This window comes from Macrobrachium nipponense, chromosome 24 (genome assembly GCF_015104395.2).
Source record: "Macrobrachium nipponense isolate FS-2020 chromosome 24, ASM1510439v2, whole genome shotgun sequence".
Taxonomy (NCBI): Eukaryota; Metazoa; Arthropoda; class Malacostraca; order Decapoda; family Palaemonidae; genus Macrobrachium; species Macrobrachium nipponense.
This window is the reverse complement of record NC_061091.1, coordinates 7501918-7526134: the sequence shown is the minus strand read 5'-3', so window position 1 is coordinate 7526134 and position 24217 is coordinate 7501918. Positions and strand designations below refer to the sequence as shown.

The following is a 24217-nucleotide window of genomic DNA, read 5'->3' as shown; positions in this document are numbered from 1 at the left end:
GGAGTGAGGAATTTAGGGAATAATTGTAATTGTTGGTAAAGCATGTTTGTTAGATACTTTAATGAAACTATGCAGTAATTCTTTTCTGTATTAGTGTGATGGAAATGCAAGTTATTGCATTTATGAAGTATCATATTTATGAAGGAAGGTCTAAAAGAAATGTTATTAAATCTAGACTTTTTCAACTAGTGGAACATGGTTATTTGTTATATTTCCTGTATAGCATTGGTAACAGGCTTAGGATAGGAGATAATGAGTTAGTTTGCTTTCCCCAGCCGGTGGTCCAGGTTTGGAGGATAGAGAGGTGAAATATACAGTGGCAATGACTATAAGGAGTTTCTTTTATGTCAGGAAGAGTTTTTTTTTTATTCACAGACCCAGGAAGATGATGCTTTACTTGGTTTTCACTTCTAGAATTGCTAGGTTTGTTGTAAAATGATGGTCTTTGCTAAGAATTATAGTTTCTAGAAGTGAAGTGGCTTGTTTTGTTGTAGATAATGTTGATTGTTAGCCTGTTGTATTTTCCTTTGGCAGTGTTAGTGAAAAAAAATTTCTCTTAGTGTTAAGGCAGCTTTTGATTAAAGGTAGAGTTGTTTTTGGTGAAGTAAAAGGTAATAGAAGTTTACAGTATTCATAGGATCAAGTTAGGACATAGTAGGAAAATAGGTTTCCTTTTTTTTTTTTTTTGCATATCTTAATCATATTCAGATTCTGTCTCTGGTAATTAAGTGCATAAACATCTTTCTATGCTAGAGTACCCAAAATTGTCTTCCTTACTAAGGTAGACCAGTTGTAAGTTTACTTAACTGATGCCTTTCCAATCTACATTAACTTTTTTCTGGTGTAATGGGATGATGTGTGGCTTAGAAAATTTTACTGAGCTCCAACATTAACTGTAGGGCCAGTTAGCATTTCAGCCACCACCACAGTAATGTCAAGAAATCCTTTAGTTTTTGGAAGACAGATTGATGTTTTTGTCTACTTATGGGTAATTTTTTTTCATATATTAATAATAATAATAATAATAATAATATGCTTTATTTCGGCTCGGGGCCATATACATTGAATATACAAAATACAGACAGTAGCAAACACAATCTAGATACATGTGACATGATAAAATAGAAAAAGAAAATTAATAATCGGCACTTATCCACAAGGTAGCTGAGGTAGCATAAAAGCTAGTAATCATCATACTGGTAATAACAGTAATAATATTGGTGAGAAAAAAAAAAAAAATATGCATTGAGAGTAATAACAGATGGTGCATATATTATATAACTCAAATTTCAACTAGAGACCTTAGGTGGTTACAGTAGTCAGGTCCAGAGGGCTTAATACATAAATTAAATGTAAATAAACTTTAACTTGATAGTAATCACAGTAACAATGAAAAAATTAAAATATCAGCACAGTAATAATGAAAAATTAAAATATCAGCAATAAATGTAATAATGCCAAAAACTGCAGATGACATCTTGCCAATACAGAGATTAAATCCTTTAGGGGACAAAGGCCTCATTTTCCCATCTTTCCCACAATTTTGATTTTCTTCTTGCTTCACTCCTTAGGATGCTTTGTATGAGCAAGTTGCTGCTGTTTCTCACTCGGGTTACCAGACTGGACTTGTTGTTCGCCTAACAATGATTTTTAAATTGTCCAGGTGGTTTTCTATGAACATCTGTGTGGCGGGGAGTGTTTGTGAGGCGTCCTCAGAATGTCATTGTGCACAACAGTGATGCGTCGCATCGTCTCTCGGGTATAGTTCGTCCAGAGGGAACACCCATAGATACTGTAGCAGTATGAGCGGAAGAGCAGCAGTTTCACGTCTCGGTGACAGAAGGCAAACCTCCTTGCAATCATGTTGCCCGCTGCACATAGTTTACGACGCCTCTGTTCAATGTCTGCCGTATCTTTTAGGTCGTCGGTGATAATGTGACCCAAGTACGGAAATTCGTGCACAAATTCCAGCCGATGGTTTCCGAGGAAAATTTGAGGTTCTGCAATATGCTTAAGCGATCTCGGGAGCAGCGACATGCACTGGGTCTTGGTTTCGTTGTAGATTATATCAAATTCCTCTGCATATTGGCGGCAAGTGTCGATGAGTCGTTGGAGACCTTGCACTGATGGGGAAATCAGGACCATATCGTCGGCGTAACAAGAGGTTGTTATAGTTGTTGCAAAATCTTTCAAACTCTGATGTGGGAAAACTGTGATATTCACTGGATAAGTTGAGTTTCTGTTTTGAGAAATTTGGAGTGAAACGTGATTATATTCTTGCATGTGATTTATAATCTAACACCACAGGGGAGAAATGAAGTAGTTGTAGATCTACAACCATGTTTAGTTTCTCCCCTGTGTTGTGGGATACATACCATATATAATAAGAAGAGAGTCAAAATTCTAATTATTTCCTTGAGGTTCATTCCTATAAGAATATTTATTTTTAACAACCACAGCTGACTTTCATAGTGGTGAGTTAGCACAGCAGTTCTTTCATACATTGATAGAATAGGGATGGATTTATTTGTAAAGGTTGAAAGTTTAACAAGTGGATGAAAAGTAAATTTGAAAACAGTGTTGCTTGGGCTGAAGGGATGCTGCAAAAATTGTTTAGTACATATGTATTGCCTCTAGCATGATGCTTAAAGCGCTCTAGTCAGTACATTTAAATAGTTCCACAAGAAAGGACTTTAGCATACAATCTGATTTTTTTGGAAGACCATCTTGCTATGTGTACTGTGCCTTTTCCAAGATGAAAAGGTACAGTTACTCCATGTCCATTTATCATTAGTATTTTGATCATCGATTTCAAGACAAGGTTTTACGGGCCTTTTATTTTCTGATTGTAATGCTTACTAGTGAATTTATTTATTGCTTGCCTCACCTTAGGATTATGAGTTAAGGATTTTATTATTTAGACGCCAAGACCAGTGAAAAGGATGACCTAGTGCTCTTATCAAGGCTACGCTTGAGGAAATGAAAAACAGGGAAAGGGGTTTTATAGGGTGGGGATTGATCTTGGTAGAAAAAATAGGTTTGTCCCCTACAGTAAGAAAGCTTAAAGAAGCAGTAACTAGGTAATTGAACCTAGCAGTCAAATGAATAATGAATTCTGTACAGGTAAAGTGGAATTAAGTGGTTGGTGGGTATTACAGCATCACTTGATAAAAGTAGAAATTCTTCCTTTTATCTTGGTGGAAGAGAGACCAAAATAGTGGTATAGAGATGAGAGAGAAGTCAACTTGTGGCAGAGAAGAAAACAATTTAGAATTGACAAAAGATTAGGGACATGTAATGAATAGTTCAGCAAAAAATGTTTCGCCCTAAATACAAGAAGGGACAGCTAACATAAAGCCTTGTTTTTCCTTTGAGCAAATTCTGGTGGGATAGGTAACCTGATGTCTTGTCGTAGGTGAGACTTGAAGAAAACAAGAAAGAAAAGAAGAGGAAAAAAGGTGGAACTTGGGAAAAAAGTTTATAGGTTAAGAAGCTACTCATAATTCCAAAGTAGTGCCTCAGTGGCGTGATCGGTATGGTCTTGGCCTGCCACCTTGGTGGCCGCGAGTTTGATTCTCGGGCATTCCACTGAGGGGTTAGAGATGTGTATTTCTGGTGATAGAAGTTCACTCTCGACGTGGTTCGGAAGTCACGTAAAGCCGTTGGTCCCGTTGCTGAATAACCACTGGTTCCATGCAAAGTAAAAACACCATACAAACAAAAACCATAATTCCAAAGTGTGTCAGTAGATAGCTCAAGGCAAACAGAATTGTTCAATCCGAGTATTGTTAATTTCTATGGAAAATATGTGAAGTTGCTTAAAAGGAGGATGAATTCTTCCTGTGAGCTCAGTGAGAGAGAGAGTGTGGCTGAATATAGACTATCGGGGAGGACAGAGGATAAGGTGGTAGTATAGATGAGTCAGGGTTATTAGAATCTGTTAGAAGAATTAGCTAAAAATCTTACTTGAATTTCCTTTTCACTCTAAAAACTTAGATCCATCAGGATTGAAGAGGGAAAAAGTTAGCTTTGCAGGAGTTGATACTACATTTATAAAGAAGTAAAATATGCGCTGAAGTTTCTTCAACGCAGTTGAGTTTTCTGTGCAACGTATAATGCTGCATAAAACCATCAACTATGACCGGCAGCTCTCCAGTTGCTCAGACCTCAGGTTTGTTAGCTATGAAAAATACAAATTGTTTAAAAATTTGTCATATTTACAGCCCTCTAGCCTCAGAAATTTTGTAGATCTGAGGGCGGACAGATAAGCCGACACAATAGTTGTAGTTTTCTTTTACAGAAAACCAAAAAGCAGAAATTTTTTAGGTGGAGAAAAGATCCTGGTGCCAGGTTTCCTTTTTTTACAGCATAGAACTTCCTCCTTTGAATTAGTGGTACAGTACAGTGATCCTTAGCAGACAAAAGACTCCTGAAGAGCAAAGGGAGGAGAGGCTTGTAACAACCTGAATGTATGCTCTTTGAACAAATGGAGGAGAAGGAAAATTATAGCAGAAGAAGGGGTATACAGGCAGCCCCCAGTTATTGGGAGGGGGGACAGTTTCCATTCTCAGCAGAGTTGTGATAAGCACAAACCGCCATTAATTGAAACTTGGTGATTTATGGCACGTGTAGCTCTGATATCCAGTTAATGGTGCTTCCTTTAGGTATGTAATGGTACCATAACTATTGTTGGCACCTTATGGTGCCAATACTGGAACTCTGCACATTGTGGTGCCATAAATTGCCAATTTTATGGCGCTTAAAACCGGATCGCCATTAACTGAGTGCTGATAACCAGGTACTGCTTGTATGCCTCAGATGCAGAGCTTAAACCTCCCCAATATTCAGGAACACAAGTTTAGTGGCTCAGTGACCAAAGCAACAGTCCACACATTGAAAGTAGACGGTAAAGGTGCTTGTGTAAGCTGCTTGTATAATGTGGCAAAGCTGAAGATGACTTTATTTATAAAGAGGACATATAAAGAATTCAAAGAATGTAAGGAAAAACTCTGCATCGCGAGACTATGTGTAATAATACAGTGTTAAGAGTCCGTGTATAATTTTTAAGAATACAGAAAGCTTTTGAACCCTTCCCTGGGTTCATCTTCAGGGAAGGGTTCGAAAGCTTTCTGTAAAGTCTTAAAAATTATGCACGGACTCTACACTTTGTATTATTGTGAACCCTTTAGAACATAATGCAAAGAATGCAATACTTTTTATATGTCGATTTGATAGTTTGAGCTATCAGTCTTCAAGGCATATTTGGAGAAGCGTTAAAAGTTTTTGACGCTTTTCAAATATATTTATCAGAAATTATTTCCTGGTTTATGTCATATGTTCCGGGGTTACGACACTTACAACACCTATCCAGTGAGAGACATATGACTTAATAAAGGCAAAATAATCAATATTTGAAGGATTTTTTTATGAAAAACTATAAAAATGCAGTTTACATAGTTTTAAATACACCCAAAGCTTTAAAAGTGAGGTTTTCTCAGGATTTTCAACAAATTCCGACTGTTTCAGTTTACAACGATTTTCGCTTGTAACGTGGCCCAAGAACGGAGCCCCCATTGTAAACCGGGGATTTTGTGAAACATAATTGAAGAATTTGATAAAAAAATTATACAGCAAAGTTATTGTGAATTCTTTATTTTCCCAGTTTGCTCTTGAGCATATTTTGTAAATTTATTTTTATGTATTTGATAGATTGTGTGCCTTTTTTTTTTTTTCCTTTGCTTGAAATTATATGATCAGGAAGTATCCTTTATATGTAATTGGTTCTGTATTAGATAGTATCTAATAACTTTTGTAAGATGGTGATTTATTTTGTCTCAAAATTACATGAATTTGATAATGTAAGCATTTTTGTCTTTGTACCCATTGTAACCTTGAAAACAATGTATTGTATAAAAGTTATCCAACTCTTGAACAGCTGTATTTTAGTGAAGCAAACCAAACTATTATTGTAAGGACTTTTGGTTGTATTGCTTAATTATGTCACCACCCAAACTTCTACAGGCTGGAAGAGATAAATGTGTCAAGACACTCCAAGACTCTGGAAGTTTCACTCTGGCTAGCATGGGTTGTTCTGGCCCCTGCAAACTTCATCAGTGCCCTTACTGCTCTCATGTCTCTGACAGGAAGAATAATTTAATTGTCCACATCCGTACTCATACAGGGGAGAAACCCTATCAGTGTCCGTATTGTCCATCTCGGTTTATACAGAAAGTCACTTTAGACAACCATATTCGCACTCATACAGGAGAAAGACCTTTCATTTGCTCCATTTGCAACCAGTCATTTACTCGAAGCCATTTGTTAAAGAGCCACGTGGTGTCAGCCCATCAAGATAGTGCTCAATTGTCAGAGTCTGAATCCTGCTGAATGTGTTAAGATCTTGTCTGGCATTACTGTAGTATTGTGTCTGTGTGAATGACATAATCTGATGGGTTTTGCTCATGCATATTTTTTCATATTGATTTTTATTATTAGTACAGTATTGTGATTTTTGTATTTCGAGACCTCATTATACTTTTGGTGCTTCTAAGATATAGTACATACTTAATTATTGTGTAATGTGTGACCATTGCTTAATTTTGGAATATTGCTCTTAAATATTATCTCTCTCTCTCTCTCTCTCTCTCTCTCTCTCTCTCTCTCTCTCTCTCTCTCTCTCTCTCTCTCTCTCTCTCTCTCTCTCTCTCTCTCTCTCTCTTTTATGAATTTGAGAATTTAAATCTTGTTATCATATATGGGCCGTGTTATGAAAGTTTGATTTGTCGTTTTAAACAATTTTTTATTTTAAATACTGTATCCAGATCTTTCAAGGAATAGATTGTTGAGGCATTGAAGCATGCTCTCACTGCTAATGACTTTGATACCAATGTGGCAGAATTTTTATTGATCATCATAGTTTTGGAAGATCATGAAATTATCATGGTTTTGGAAGAAGATCTTTACATTAAGTATTAATATTGAAGTAGATGAGTTATAATTGATATATTTCCATCCTGAAAAGTTTACCTTTAATGAAAGCATTTATAAAAATATTTAAGTTGAAGTATATATACCAAGCAAATTTAAGACTGGAGTTAGTTACTGTAGTTTGAAACACTACTTAAAGGGAGCACCAAATTGATCGAAGATTGGGTCTCCCAAAATTGCCTAAAAGCCATGTGAATGTTGATGTTCATTCATTACTCCAATGAAATGACTTGAAACTATTTGCTTGAGGCATCTGCTAGGCTCTTAGAATAAACTTAGACACTAGATTTACATATTGTTTGTCTGCCCACATAAAGATTTCTATGGCCAATAAGCTCAGGGACTCTGGGTGTGTCCTTGGTTCTCCAAGGAAGTGGTAGTGGCCCTATTGTCAGACATGGCTTGGAGGCCCTGGAAAACATCCTAGATCTCTAAGGAGTTGACATGAAAACGCTGTTACATGTGAGACCAAGCACCCTTTGCCGTATGTTTAAGAAGGGTACCCTGGCTCTGAGGAAATTCAGTATTTTCAGATGTGGAGGAACCAGCAGAACTCTCTGTTGCTGATGGTCTTTGTACTGTCACCACAGCAAGTCTGGCCAGCATTGCTGAGCTGGACCTGGAGGGAAGAAATCCTGAAGTGATTTGGGGCACCAGCTTCTATAAGGACACCAGATCCCAATTGTAACCTGCTAAGATTCAGTTACAGGATAGGGATATCTGCAAAACTTAAATATTTATTGCCAGTCTCTGGATCCTGTCCTGGAAAGGTTGAATGAGTTCCCTCTTGAGTTCCTGTTACCATCTGTAAGTAAGTTGCCTCCATTTCTTGGCTGTCCCAAAGATAAAAATAGAGCTGTCAGAGGTGCTCGAGTTTTTGTGAAAACATGTGGCACCAATGAGGACATCAAATATATAAACTTTCCCCTCATGCAGATTTAGAGAAATAGAAAAAAATATTCTCTTCTTAGCTATCTCATTGCAGACTCTACCTTCCCAATTCCAGAAGAGATCAAACAGAAACTTGTTTAGCTGATGATATTTGATCCTCATCTTTGAGTGTCTGATGCTATCACTGACCTGACCTCATTGGTAGTCTGGAACTTCATGCTGGTCTGGTATAAGAGTCAAAAGGACTGGTCAGGGTGACAGAGAGGGGTTTGTCTTCAGAAAAGGAGGGCAATACCCTTCAAGGACATCAGTGGTCCAAGCTTCAGCCACCATGCCTTTTCAAGTACAGTAGTTTATTCCAGTGTTCTGAAAAGAAGCCTCCACCTGAGGATACAGTATCTGATAGGAAAGAAGATTATATTCTGAGCTTTTCTCATTAAGATTTGATTGATGTTCAGCTCCCTTGTCTGGAATGAAAAGGCAAACATGATTCTTCATTTGAAATGAACTCTTGGAGCACATGGTGAATTGAGATATGAAATTGTAGCTTTGGAGGTAGATGAAGGGTGATTGTATGGAGTGAGGGTCTTTGATGTTGGCCAACATAATGCTTTGAATGTTTGGGAGTCTTGCTAGCTAAAGGAGACTTGGAGGTGGAATATAACTTAAAGAAAGCTGCATTGATGGCAGTAGAAGTCAGTTTCTCATCAAACTCTTCCACCAGGGATTTTGGAAAAAGAGAATTGTTAGCACCAAACACTGGCAATGCCCTGTGAATAATCAAATGTATTTACAAACTAACAACTGCCAACAGTATTATGAAGTAGGAAACCACACCAACAGCCTCAAGGATCAGTCCAACTCAATCATGTAGTAACAAACTGCCCCGCAGAGATCTCCAAGTGACAAACTGGGCTTGATACAGCTTTACCTTTAAGATAATCTACCAATCAGATTGAAACATACCATAGCAATACTACAAGCCCCATTTACAAGTGCAAACACACACAGTAGTTAATAAAAATATTAGTTTTAACAAAAAGATCTAGGGGTTGGTGATGCAGAACACAGGTCTTTAAAAGCACGAAGTGTGTTAGAAGGTGTATTATGTTCTTGATTTGGCAAATGGAAGCCTTACCCAAAGAATCAGTTGTCTGATGAGCATTGGGCTGTCTGCCAAAGAGGTAAGTCCTTCCTTGTGAAACCTATAGTCAGAGATTATTGTTGCTGGAGGCAGAGATGGCCTGGCACAAATGGGCTGGTGAATCCTTGGCAGTAATATCTGTTGCTAAGAAAGGGTGACTAGCTTGGAAGAATGCATGTAGTGTCTATAAAGTTTTAGAACATGTGAGGAGACCCCATTGAGTTGTCAAAACTGCAATTTGTGCCTTGACCTTGTATCCTAACTTCCATAGGTAGATTGGACCTATGTGTGGATGACCCTCTGTTGTTTTACTAACAACAGGTGAAGGATGCGTGTGAGGTTGAGTCAGCAAAATTGAAGGCCAAGCCACAGATGGGGAATATCCCTTATATGAGTCCGAAGGTGCTTGGCCATTCATTGCATGTGTAGCTGAATGAGTGTACCTACAGGAGACTCTGGGGATCTATATTTGTGTGGCTTGTTTTGAGCTAAGTAGAATTACTGATCCACTTATTTGTCACAGCACACATCACTTGTTGGTGAAGAGAACAATGCTGCCTATGGTACATGAACACAAGATACGATCCTCATTCAGAAAACCATGAATGATCTGGTAACTTGTCCTGGCAGATCCAGGAAAGTATGCTGATGTACGAGAACAAGTTTCAGGTGAGAAACAAAAAACAAAAACACTATATTAAGTCTATGCCAATGGATACTCATTTAAGTATTCATTGGCATTGAATCCAAAATGAGCATTGCAAGCACTAGATAAAAATAAGAGCTATAAAACATTGCATCACAAATCTTGAGAAGACCAGCCATGGAAAATAGAAAACTGACTGAATGGGAGTAGTGCGTAGAAGTATACAGTAAGTTAGTCCCCAGTGATCGGTGGGGGTTCCATTCCCAACGGCATAATGATAACTGAAAATTGGCAATAACAGTGCTGATCCTCGGTTAGTGGCACTGATAACCAGGGATTGGTGCCTTTGTTATGTAGGGGTCGGCGCTGTTAAGTGGGGATCAGTGCCGAACTCCAGTTAACGTTATTATCGCCATCGCTAGACAAGCACCGTAAAACCGGATTGCTGATAACCAAGGTCTAACACGTACACCATGCCTTTGTTGTATTCACAAACATGAAGGTACAAATGTCATTTAACATCCAATTTGCAGTACTTCAGGAATTTCACCGAAAGGGAATTATGATCTATTAACAATTGTAATGATGAGTGATACAGATTCAGTTAGCAACACTTTTATCTTTTATTTACTAATAATTTTCATATCTCACTTATATCACTTTCAAGAAATTTGGGAAGTTTCAGGAGTAGATCGTAGTTTATTCCTAGACAAAGAAATATTGGACCTTTAATGGGTAACAGATAAGAATTGAGACTTAAAAAAATTCAAAATGTTACAGGCTAACTTGATCCAAACGAACATTGCTATGATAAAGCTGCAGTATGAAGTCTGTAGAGCCTTCATTTCTGATTGCTTAACAGGCCAATTTAGTAGACAAAATCATAGCAAACTGTTGTAAACAATTTGCTTTGAGTTTGAGAATAAATTGAGAAGATGTTCTGTTAATAGACTGGAAAAGACAGAAGATTTAGGAAAGAGATAGTAATCCAATCATCTTTGATCATTTATTTTCATACAATCAACTTACCTGTCAGATATATACATAGCTAAGACTCCATCGTCCCAGCTATGTATATATCTGCCAGGTAAGTATGTATGAAACTTTATTGTATCATAACAATATCATATTTTTTACATGTTCAATGTGTAGGTTGACAAAAGTCAAATTGTTTGTACAATTTGGGGAGGGGATAGTGTACTTTCAAAGTAGAAAGAAAATGGAAACTAGATTGATGTCTTAATTTAATCCTGTTTTTGTTTGGTGTATTGAAATTTATCTGTTGTTAAAATCTTTGAGCAAGCCCTGTGAGATGGAATTAAATATACGACAGGAAGTCCCCGGTTATCGGCGGGGCTTACGTTCTGACGGCTTGATTTTAAGGAAAATCGCCAATAACTGAAAATTGGTGATTTTCGGCGCTTATTGGTGCCTATAACCGGTTGATGGCGCCTCTTGTTAGGTATGTGTCAGAGCCAGTACTCTATTATCAGTACCGATAGCTGGAAATTGGCGCATTTTGGTGACAAAATCAGTAGACAAGCACCGTAAAACCAAATTGCAGGTAACCAGGCACTGCCTCCAGTACTATAGTATTCTATAGGTGTCTCTACATTGTGGCCCTGCAAGACTATGCTTTTGATTGGCATGGAGGAGCAAATTAATCAGTAGATTAATATAAATGATCATTTATATGTAAAAGTATGACTTTAATCATGCATTTTTCTGTAAATCTTTTACTTATGGTTGTAATGGGTAAAGCAAAGAAAATTTTAGGTTAAGCTGATTACCTTAGTACTGTAGCTGTATTAGCTAATTTTGACACCACCCAAACTTCTACAGGCTGCAACAGAAGAGGGTGACAAGACATCACAAGGCTGTGGAAGGTCATCTCTGTTGGCTGCTGAAGTTGGCACTGTCACCTCTGCCTCATCTAAACTTCATCAATGCCCTTACTGCTCCTATGCTTCTGCAAGGAAGGACAATTTGATAGTCCACATCCGAACTCACACAGGAGAGAAACCGTACCAGTGCCCCTATTGCCCATCACGATTCGTTCAGAAAGGCACCTTGAGCAACCACATCCGTACTCACACGGGTGAAAGACCATTTGTTTGCTCCATCTGCTCTCAGGCATTTGTTCGTAACAGTAACCTGAAAGCTCATATGTTGGTTCACCAAGAGAGTTTAACAGTGTTTGAGTCTCTCTGAAGATATTTGAACTTGGTTATTATTTATTGACCAAGTTTGATTCAACTCACAAAGTAGCAGTTTTAAAAGGATTAAATTACTGCCTACGTCTGTCCCATGAAGAATAAGCCGTGCATTCTTTCTGGCATAATTTCAGTTTTATTAATGGTAAGGTATCAAATAATACATGTGTATAGATTAGATTTTATGATTCATTATTTGAATTCTAGACATTCTAGTGTTGGATTAGTATTTAAGTGATTGGTGTATAGCATTCCTTTGTCAGCCACCTGAACTAGGTATTTTCTGTTTATGGTCACAAAGTGACATTTATGTTACAGCCAATTGCATAAGGGTTGTTATTGAAATGATGAATGTGAATTTTTGTTTTTTCTTATTACTCTTTCCATCTGAACTGGAAGCATCACAGGTGAAATTTTAAGATGAGAAATGAGACAACCATGTCTGCCAAAGTCAGTACATAATTGATCAGTAGTAATTCATTACCATTTATGTTCTTTTGGTTTGGCAGACATATAAATAATATGTGTAATTTCCTTCATTCCATTTCCACAAATGATGTTTGGTTATTATCTGTGATATTGAAGTAATTTCATTGTATTACTAAGGAAAATAATGTTGTATATAAATATTAAACCATTGATTTGTCTTTTTTCTTAACAATTTTGTGTTGGAGATTCACAAAAAGCACTAATATTGACTGGGGAAATTATCATGTCAGGCAGAATGAATAGGGAGCTGTTGTCTAACTCCATGAAGGTAAAAACTGATATACAACTGTGAATGGTGGCCATGTTCTCATTTAGTAACACCAATCTTGTCTTTGAACACATTATTTACTGAAATGGCTAGCAAAGTTTGTATGAGAGTATAGATAAAAAGAAAAAATCCCTGGTCACGTTATTGTTGTGAAAGGTGATGCCATAAATCTCAGGACAGATTTGAAACCTATTTCTTATTTGACTACTTCGTATATTATTACTAATCTTAAAGAACATGAACAAATTAGAAGGCCATGAGCTTGACTAAGTACTTTCCATAATGTACCCACATATGAGAAAGTAAAACAATATAAAAACAAAATTAATAAAAAATAATTGCTAAAAGTGTGATATGTACACTCAACAAGAAAACTGAAGATACAGTTTTCATTAGCTTTCGTTCATCCAATTTCCTATTTGTTTTTACTGAAAAGACATAATATCGCTAAATTTACTCTAGAATAGGAAAATATACTGCAAATTATATCATATAAGTTAAAACTGCAATACAAAACCGTTCAGATACTTAAAAACACGATATATGTCCGAAGTAATTGGAATTTCTCAGATGGATTCGTTCATAGAGATCTGGTAGATAGAATGTGAATTTCTGATTTTAGTACTATGTATCACGACGACAATATTTACTCATTTTTGCTTCATGAACAGGGATATATTGCATCATCGTAAGTGGCGAATGCAATTATTTTAGTTTCTACAAACTTATGTTTGTATTCCAAAGCGATTAAAGTTAGCTGACGTCAATGGCAGTCAATGTTGCGACGGCTAAGGTAGGTTGAACAAATCTAGTTGCATCCGCAAGAGCGTTTTCTATGATGTGAGGAGGAGCCCTAGAGCTTCGAGCGGGAAAGCGCAAGTCACTGGATACTGGCTAACGTAACGGATTTCACACTTTGATTACTTTGACGTTGACATGGATCGAATGCTAGTTGCTGTTTACAAAGCTACTGTCTTTAAACATAAATCTTAATCAAGGTTAAAGTAGCATGTCAGCTCAAAGATTTTCTGGCTATATGCTCCCATTACAAAGCAGTTCGTAGTAGCCTACAGCCCTACACGACTGCATTTCTTTGCCGCGAGGCTGAAAGACCTCCCACGATATAAATTTTTTCATTGCCTTTTCCATACATTTTGAGTTATTTGTGGTAATAAATATTTTTACTTAACACAGCTTTTTTCGTGAATGATTTGTGGATGAAATCCGATTTTCAAAAGTAAAGACTATATCAAGAGAGCAAGAATACACATCCTGTGTCTAAAATTTTCCACGTCTTTTTACAATCTTTGAATGCTACGGCAACTGTCGAATGTAATCAAGATTAGGGTATGAATTTCTTAGAGAATTAACTTGAATATTATGATCATTCAAATTTTATCTAGCATAGTGCAGCACGATCTTGGCAGTCATATCATATCGCGCAAGCATAGGCCTATCTTTAGAGACAATTCATTATATTTTCTTCTGCCTTTCCCCCGTCACAAGTCCGTCACTAGTACTATAATTCTCTCGTTTTCTCTCTCCACTTCTAAAACATACTTTAAAAATATATATATTACCACTCAATCTCCCAAAGAAAATATAATGAAATTGAGTAGTTATAAATAGTCCTAAGCTTTCACATGAGCAGATTTTGCTCATCTCTTCCTCTCTCCCTCTCTTCTCTCTCTCGCTCTATCTCTCTCTCTCTCTCTCTCTCTCTCTCTCTCTCTCTCTCTCTCTCTCCACTTTTAAAACATATTTGAAAAAATATCATTACTCAATCTCTCAAAGTAAATATAATGAATCAAGTGTCTCTATAGATAGGCCTATGCTTGCTCTCTCTCTCTCTCTCTCTCTCTCTCTCTCTCTCTCTCTCTCTCTCTCTCTCTCTCTCTCTCTCACTTTTGAAACATTTGAAAAAATATTATCACTCAATCTCTCAACGTAAATACAATGAATTGAGTATCTCTATCGATAGGCCTATGCTTGCGCGATCTCTCTCTATCGTCATAATATTTCATTCTTTACTGTATTGTTCCTCACGATTTCCACAAGTACTGCCCAAATTTTAAAACCCTTTCTCTCATTGTTTAAGATCCGTCTTTAATTACGTATGAATTTTATGTCAGTCAAACATTACTTATAAATAAGGTTTCACAGTAGGTTTTAAAAAAGGATAATCGATATTATACCCTGAACTGACGTTACCAAACCAACATTAACGAATAATATAGAGCCTGTTTCTACATTCAAGTATAAATGATTATAGGACCTCAACAGAATCTTCATGGTGTATAGTTGAAGGAAATCTAGAAAGCAACAAATGCTATGATTTTAAAGCTCCGCCCCTTTCAAGAGTTGCCAGGTGTGGATTATTGAACAATATAGGTCGAAGCTTTAAAAAAACTGTATCTTAACTTTCCTTGCCAAGTGTACCTGTATAATTTATAAAAAAAAATTTAGTCTTTTTAAAAGTTTGACTTCTAAAAGTTTGCTACATGCTTCTGTTTAGTCCCTACCACAGGATTGTGGCTTCCTAATTATCAGTAGTCCTCACCACAGGATTGTGGCTTCCTAATTATCAGCAGTCCCCACCACAGGTTGTGGCTTCCTAATTATCAGCAGTCCCCACCACAGGTTGTGGCTTCCTAATTATCAGCAGTCCCCACCACAGGTTTTGGCTTCCTAATTATCAGTAGTCCCCACCACAGGATTGTGGCTTCCTAATATCAGTAGTCCCCACCCACAGGTTGGGCTTCCTAATTATCAGAAATAATGCTACATTAAAACTTTCATAGAAGTCTAAATTGTTTGACCCAAAAATATGTGATTCAAATAGTCCACAGGTCATAGTTGGTTGCATGAAGTGCAGGTCAGTCCTAACAGTAGGACATACCATGTATGATCTTCCAAATTTAAGCAGTAAAATGTGAATATCAACACATGCCAATTTATCTCTTAAGGAAATTTTGTCAGTGTACTATAAAGTATTATAAAAGTAGTATGTAAGTCTTTGTTGCACTGGCTTTGGTATACTTGCTGGAGCGAGATTGGTTTTGTGGTTTTATGCTTGATTTTTCACATACTTATTATTAAAGGTTATGTACAGTATTACTGTAGTGTAACAAAGCAAAAGATAAGAAAAAAATTTACCAGAGAGAACAACAACTGAGGTATCATTTACATTGAAGCATGCGTGCACACACACACACAAACACGCACATTTGTTGGCTGTTGGTAGTACTGTACTATACCAAGGCTTCAGTTATAAATGGCACATCATGTTGCCAACATCTACAAATTCACATTTTGAGTATTTTTATGGTAATTAGAGATGAAATATCAACAGTAAAAAATACAGGCAATCCCCAGTTATTGGGGGTGGGGTTCTGTTTTTGGCTGAGCTCCAGTAACCGAATATCATTGATAATTATGGTAATGAACGGTATTTACATTGTCGTAAGCATTAATAAACAAATTATGGGTGCCATTAACTGCTTATCAGTGCCGATAAACCACTGTCGCTGGTAAACCGCTTACCTTCGCTGATAAGCGAGGACTGCCTGTATATTCTCTATAATGTGTGCTAGTCATACTTAGAGTCGACTTAAACTTATAATGAATACTATACAGTAAATCAAGCAAAGCAAAAAAGAAAATTGGCAATAGCTGATACTGCACCAAGAAACTCTTAATACAAGAACAAACACACACACTTTGTAGAGACGGTGACATCAACATAGTGAAATGCCACATGTAAATAATACACACTTAGGCATACAAGTAAAGCTTCCATGATATTTTATAAAGTAAAAGGAAAAATCATTCATTTCAATAAAACAGAAAATTACCAACATCTTTATAGTAGTTTTTAAAATGCATTTGCTTTGGACAGTTCTTCTTCTTTCTCTACAAGCTTGTCTCTATTTGGGGTTGCTATGATGGTTCTCCAACACATTCTTCCATCTCCTTCGGTCCAGTGCATCCTCCTCGCTCAATCCCAACTCCCTCATATCTCTCTTCACACAGTCAGTCCATCTCAATTTTGGTCTACTCAATCTTCTCCCATTTGGTAGTCCCAATGATTTCATTGTACAGTCAACCCTCGGTTAAAGGGGGGGGTGGGGGGGGGGGGGGGGGGGGGGGGTTCTGTTCCCGGCCAATGCTGCTAACTGAAAATTGGCAATAACAGCATTAAAAACCTGCTTAATGGCGCTGCTAACCGGATATTGGCGCCGTTAACCAGAGATTAGCGCTGCTAACCAGAGATCGGCACCGAAAATCCAGTTAACATCGTTGCTGGACAAGCGCCGTAAAACCAGATAGCCGTTAACTGATGCCGCTGTACTACCATATAGTGTATCATGCAGGTTGCATTTCCAATAGACCAGATAACATTAGGCTCTTTTTTTCTCAGTAAACTCGTCTTGTTAAATGAAAGTAAAGAATAAATAGTTTTTACATACTAAATGAATTTCACTTTCGGTAGAACATACCGCACTTGGCTAAGCTTGTGCAGCAAATTTCATTATCGGTAGATCATACTGTACTAGGTTATGCTTGTAGAGCGAATTGTACTAGTTGATAAGCGGGGATTGGTGCAAAACTGCCAAAAATCCAGTCATTGTCATCACTAGATTGCCGATCACGGAGGCCACCGATAACTGGGGATTGCCTATATGTATGTTTATGTAAAATATTTACGAGACGTCCTGGGATGTGGAGCTGCAGTACATTCCTCCTTGACATATAAGTCAAACCTCTAGGACATGACCTCTACTGAGCTACTAGAGTTGCCATGTAAGAGTTTTCCAAAGTCATTTATGGCCCATGGAAGTAATCTGAACATTTTCCACAGAATGTTAATGGTTGGGATGATACCCAGAAGTTACCCGAAGCTATAAATAGTCTCTCTCTCTCTCTCTCTCTCTCTCTCTCTCTCTCTCTCTCTCTCTCTCTCTCTCTCTCTCTCTCTCTCTCTCTCTCTCTGTTCCTTAAAATGTAGCAATGTGGTATCCTGTTCAAGTAAATAAATAAATAAAACAAATAGAAATAAATAAAAATGAATAAATAAAAAAAATAAATCAATCAATCTAAATAAATAAATAAAAATAGATAAAAATAAATAATTCTACCCATTTTATTATCGAGCGTCTTCTTTCTTGTATTACTATTCTGTCTCTATTTCCGTACTGCTCAGCAAAACCTCTGTTTTATTCACATCCACCTTCATCAATTGACAGTGCCTGCTCACAAAGAGTTTACATAAAGTATGCTAGTTTACCTTGTTATACTTACATGTACAGTGAACCCCCCCAGAATGCACTTTTTAGGATAAAACTAATAAAAAACCTGATATATATATATTTTTAGTAGGTTTTTCTTGAGTTTCAACTAACAAAATTGGCAGTTTAAGCATTTTAATAGGGGTATCAGCTACTATTTGCCGATTCTAGCTATTTGTTGGGGGGGTTGTCTGGTATGCATCCCCCGTGAATGAGGGGGAACACTGTACAGGCAGTCCCGGGTTACGACGGGTTCGGCTTGTAACGAGGTTAAGGCGCTTTTCAATTATATTCATCAGAAACTATTTCCAGGGTTACGATGCCTACAACGCTCATCTGGCACAAGAAATATGACACCTAAAATGCAAAATAATCAATATTTGAAGGTTTTTTTTGTGCAAAATGCAATAAGAATGCAGTTTACATAGTTTTCAATGCACCCAAAAACATTAAAAGTAAGGTTTTCTTAGGATTTTTGACAATGTTCCGGCTTCCGACAATTTTTGTGTTACAATTGGTCTCAAGAATGGAATCCCCGTCGTAACCCGGGGACTGCCTGTTACTGTTTTACATTTATGTACAAAAATAAGAATAATTATTCCAGTAATGCTATACGTACTTTTATTTCTGTTAACAACTAAAAAATTACTTTCTTAGTTCTTTCGCCAGTAGGCTCGGTTAGCTGATTATGGGAATGGAAACATTAGCCTAGCTTATATAAATGCATATGGCGGATGATTGCTTTTTTCTGGCTCAGCTCGTGTCGGCCTATGAAAGTATCCTTAATATCATTCTTTCTAGGTAAAATTAGCCTAAAATTACCAGAGAAAAACAAAATTAAGAAAATGTCAGTAAAACTGACTCGCTCACTCTTAAAAAGAAGTGTCGGTATGATAAAGGGGCGAGTGTGGAACACTACCACGAGCCAAACACCAATTAGAACTTCCTGTCAGAATCCCCCCAAGAGAGAGCTGATACCAACGGGCGATGCAGCCTCTACTACAACTACTAGAGGACGCCACGGACAGCAGCGCCCCTAGCGGACATCCTTAAATTTTAGCGCTTGCGACACTCCAAATATCGAGACAAGTTGTCAGTAATTCCACAGATCCTTCGCAACCAACTACGGCCTTGGTCAAAAGTAAAGAACTTAGCCAAGAAAGTACCCCTTCAATATCCCCTCCCAGTGCTAACCATTCACACGGACGCATCCCTGTCCGGGTGGGGGGGATACTCTCAGTTCAAACAGGTTCAGGGGACTTGGTCAGTTCAATTTCGCCAGCTCCACATAAACGTGTTGGAAGCAATGGCAGTATTTCTTACTCTGAAGAGACTGCTTCCCCCTTCCCCCGAAGAAGTCTCATCTAAGGCTAGTTTTGGACAGTGCAGTGGTAGTTCATTGCATCAACAGAGGAGGGTCCAAATCCAAACATGTGAACCATGTCATGATAGCCATCTTTGCATTGGCGAGCAAACACAAATGGCATCTGTCTGCCACTCACCTGGCAGGAGTAAGAAATGTGATAGCAGACGCTCTGTCCCGGTCAGTTCCTCTGGAATCAGAGTGGTCTCTGGACGTCGGGTCATTCCGGTGGGTGAGCCAGAGAGTCCCAGGTCTCCAAGTGGATCTCTTCGCCTCACAAGCGAACCACAAGCTCCCTTGCTATGTGGCCCCCAACCTGGACCCTCTGGCTTATGCCACGGACGCCCTGTCGTTGGATTGGAATCAGTGGAGGAGAATTTATGTTTTTCCTCCAGTGAATCTTCTCTTGAAAGTCCTAGACAAACTAAGGTCTTTCAAAGGGATAGTAGCTCTGATTGCACCGGACTGGCCCAAGAGCAACTGGTATCCTCTTCTCTTGGAATTGGGTCTCCGACCTCAACGGATCCCCAATCCCAAACTGTCACAATCAGTACAAATGAGGACTGTGTTCGCTTCCTCAGGAACTCTCCACCCTAACTTTATGGACTTCATGAAGTTTGCGGCTAATAAAGATGCTGACATTGATCCACAGAATATTCTCTTCCTAGAATCAGATAAGAGAGAGTCAACCATTAGGCAATATGACTCAGCTGTTAAAAAATTAGCATCTTTCTTGAGAGAATCGAACACTACAACCATGACAGTTAATTTGGCTATATCCTTTTTCAGATCCTTATTTGAAAAAGGTTTAGCTGCTAGCACGATTACCACTCATAAATCGGCTTTGAAGAAAATCTTTCAAGTAGGTTTTCAGATAGATTTGACTGAATCTTATTTCACATCTATCCCGAAAGCCTGTGCTAGACTTAGACCTTCCCAGAGGCCTACTACAGTTTCATGGTTCTTAAATGACGTCCTCAAACTAGCTTCAGATACTGACAACTCATCTTGTACATATATAGATAATCTTACGTGATGATGATAATATAATACAGTATACTAAATGAATTCAGTAAGTAAAATATCAGTTTCATTACTACATACATATTACCTTTATGTTAATGTAGCTATATTAGTGTACAGTAGTACCTCGAGATACGAAAGGCTCAACTTATGAAAAATCCAAGTTACGAAAGCCAATGCGAAAAATGTTACTGCTTTACATACGAAAAGTTTTCAAGATACAAAAGGTTTCTGAAAGTCCGAGATTTGCCCGATAACAATTTTGAAACTCGCGCCGCACGCCGCCATCTTAGTTATAGTAGACTCGCCACCATCCTCCTGCTCTCCCATTGGTTCCTGATGCTAGCCAAGCCATGAGATCTTCACTGATTGAACAGCATCCCTCCCATCATGCATCTTCTATACGTGCGTGTTGGCGTCCCTTAGCTCGGCCACTCCGCACCCGAAACTTTACCATAAGCAATTGGCATTTGTTCGCTCCAACGATTTCGTTTAGTAACGTAAATTCGTTCGTGATTTCGTTGCAGTACATATTATCGTGTTGTGCGAAGACTGTATATTGTGTAACTTTACGTAAATTAACGTAGTCATGGGTCCCAAGAAAGTTGAAATTCACGGAAAGAAGCGCATGCTCTCTTTGGAGACAAAGATGGAGATCATAAAGAAGTACGAAGCTGGTATGCGATTGAGTGTGATCGCAAAGGAATACGGCCGTAATCCGTCGACAATAGGCACCATCCTTAAACAGAAGGATGCCATCAAAGCAACTACACCATCGAAGGGCATCACTATTTTGTCCAGCAAGAGGAGCCATGTGCACGACGAGATGGAACGACTGCTCCTCATCTGGATAAAAGACAAAGAAATCGCTGGCAATACAGTAACGGAGACGGCAATCGCTCACAAGGCCAGTGCTATTTTCAGCGATTTGATTGCGCAGGCGGAAGACGAGGGAGGGGAAGGGACTTCAACGCCAACCCCAGAGTTCAAGGCTTCGCATGGCTGGTTCGAGAAATTCCGTAAACGGACTGGCATCCATTCAGTGGTGCGTCATGGGGAGGCTGCCAGCTCGGACACGAAAGCAGCCGAAGCATTTAAGAAGACTTTCGACGAGATGATGACCAAGGAAGGCTACGGTTCTCAGCAGGTTTTCAACTGTGATGAGACTGGCCTTTTTTGGAAAAAAATGCCTCGTCGGACATACATCACGGAGGAAGAGAAGAAGCTACCCGGGCATAAGCCTATGAAAGACAGGCTTACGCTCGCACTGTTCGAACGCCAGTGGCGATTGCAAGGTGAAGCCCCTACTGGTGTATCACTCGGAGACTCCTCGAGCCTTCAAGGCCCACAAAGTGTTGAAGGAGAAGCTTCCAGTGATGTGGAGGTCTAATGCAAAAGCCTGGGTAACGAGGCTTTTGTTCACCGAGTGGGTAAATCTGTGTTTCGGCCCGACTGTGAAGAGTTTTTTTTGCAAGAGAAGCGCCTCCGCCTGAAATGTCTGCTGGTGTTGGACAATGCCCCTCCCCACCCTCCTGGCCTCGAGGAAGATATCCTAGCGGAGTATTCCTTCGTTAAGATTCTTTTTCTTCCGCCCAACACCACCCCTCTCCTCCAGCCCATGGACCAGCAAGTGATAGCGAACTTTAAGAAGCTGTACACGAAAAATCTTTTCAAGAGATGTTTCGACATCACCGATACCACAAACCTCACCTTGCGTCAATTTTGGAAGGAGCATTTCGACATCGTCATTTGCATCCGACTCATTGACCTAGCTTGGCAGGAGGTTTTCGAGGGGAACCTTGAATTCCTCGTGGAGGAAACTCTGGCCTGATGCCGTATCCGCCAGAGACTTCGAGGGATTCAACGTGGGTGAAGCTGGTGCTGTAGAGTCAGAAACAGTTGATGATCCCGAAACTGTTTTGGAACCAGATCTTGATGAGATCGTTGCACTCGGCAAGTCCATGGGGCTGGTCTTCGACGAGGACGACATCAACGACCTTCTCGAGGAGCACCAAGAGGAGCTTACGACGGATGACCTGAAGGAGTTGGAGGCCATGCAACTTAACGTCGTTCAAGAGGAGTTCTCTAGCAGCGGCAAGGAAGAGGAGGAGGAGCCTATGACAACGGCAGAAATTAAGGATATTCTAGGCGCTTTTGTATTAAAAAGTGTAATTGTTTATCGAAAAAGACACCCCAAAAAGGCTCACACAGGTCACATGCTTGCGCAGTTCGATGACGTTTGCTTGAGTCGTTTCAGGAACATTTGTGAAAAAGTAGGCAGAAGCAATCTTCCTTGGATCGTTATTTTTTAAAGAGGCCTTCAGCATTAGCAGTAGTAAGCAAAAAGGAAGAACCAAGTGATAAAAAAACAGAAAGTTGGAAAGCAAAAAGGAAGAACCAAGTGATAAAAACAGAACGTTGAAAGCGGTGATGAAGTTGAAATTCTGAAAAAAAAAAAAAAAAAAAAAAAAAAAAAAGCCTACGTAAAAGTAAAAAAAAAGTTAAAAATAATTTTTTTTTTTTTTACGTAATTTTCTAGATTTTTGTAAGTTAAGTGTTACAGTTTTGTTAAGGTGTTTCGTAAATTTAATTTTATGGTTTTCCTTAAAGTTTTTTGTGTGTTTTCGTAAAGTTAAGTGTACGTACGAACGTACGTTATCTGCCGTTTGTCCTCCTCCTCCTCTGCCGCCACTATCGGAGATAGCCTCACTCGAAAGGTAAGCTTCCACATTTTACGTTACAGTAATAATATTTCTTGTACACTAATATACACTTTATTTACAGGTTTTGGATTTTTATTCTTAATTTAGGTATTGAATGGTCCAAATTGTTGTAGTATTTCATTGTTTATAGGTCAATTTAGCTTTATTATGAAATTTAATGGGGTGTTTTTGGAGGGCTTGGAACGGGATTGCCATTTTACATGTAAAATGTGTTTCCAAGATACGAAAAACTCATTATACGAAGGCCGCCTCGGAACGGATTAATTTCGTATCTCGAGGTACCACTGTATTTGACTTATGCCAGTGGATACTGTGTGTAACACCTAGTGTAGGCCAATAGTTCACCCATACACATTTTGTATTTCATATATGGTAATACAATATGGTAACAGCTGAGAAATAGAGAGAGAGAGATGGTTGCTTGTTTTTAAAGTATTTAAGCAGTATATTTTGTTACACATAAGGGGGTAAAAGGTAGAGATTGCTATTTGCGTAAAGTTTTCATTCTAAAGTGTAATGGTGGTGGTTTATAAGCATATTGAGTCTTTACAGTTAGTACGTATATACTATGTGGTATTGATTATATGTGGCATTGACAAGGTTAGGTGAGGAAGGGTACAGATTTGCCCTTGTACACCTCTATATTTATTTTTACTTGTCCTTATTCTGATTGCCCCATTATCCAACATGCCATTGGTTTTGTTAATCTGGATAATTGATGGATTAGTACTACCATTAATAATAATTACGTAGTTGGGAGATAATCTTTTGAAAATTTTTTTAAGGTTATTGCTGCTTCAGCAGAATTGATTGACAAAGTGTTTTAGGATTTCTTCATATCTTTCTGGCATACAAGAGGATACAAGGTGACCAACATTCATTGCTAACTTTAAGCAGGCACATATACGTATACTCTTTATGAAGATTTAACAGTACATTAATTGCTGATAAGAAATATACAGTACAAATAAAATAAAATTTTTATACTAGTGCAGAATTGGTAGGCAGATCCAGTGAGTTGCAATAGTTGATTCTAGGGGTGATGGTAGGAGATAGGTCCAGTAAGGTAGCCATACAAGGTTCTGTCTGTAATTAGTTGCATTGGAGTTGGAGTTTTTTTTAACTGAGGGATATCATTGCAAAGGAACCTGCAGCTAGAATGGACTGGTGGCTTGGCTGTAG

The 24217-nt window shown here is 38.4% G+C and overlaps 1 protein-coding gene across 22 annotated transcripts in view; it reads left to right on the top strand.

The window, feature by feature from the left end:
* The window catches only part of LOC135205404 (zinc finger and BTB domain-containing protein 7B-like), a 202942-nt gene that overhangs the window by 28941 nt on the left and 149784 nt on the right, over positions 1–24217 (top strand). The window contains exon 5 of one of the 22 annotated variants that reach the window (XM_064235919.1): positions 11511–12602. The exons of 20 other annotated variants lie outside the window; for them this stretch is intronic. In XM_064235919.1, the coding sequence (XP_064091989.1) occupies positions 11511–11879 (369 nt within the window). In that variant the 3' untranslated portion in view covers positions 11880–12602. Of the gene's footprint in view, positions 1–6021; positions 6561–11510; positions 12603–24217 lie in introns of those variants that run through there. One more of the 22 variants, XM_064235920.1, reaches the window with a different exon arrangement.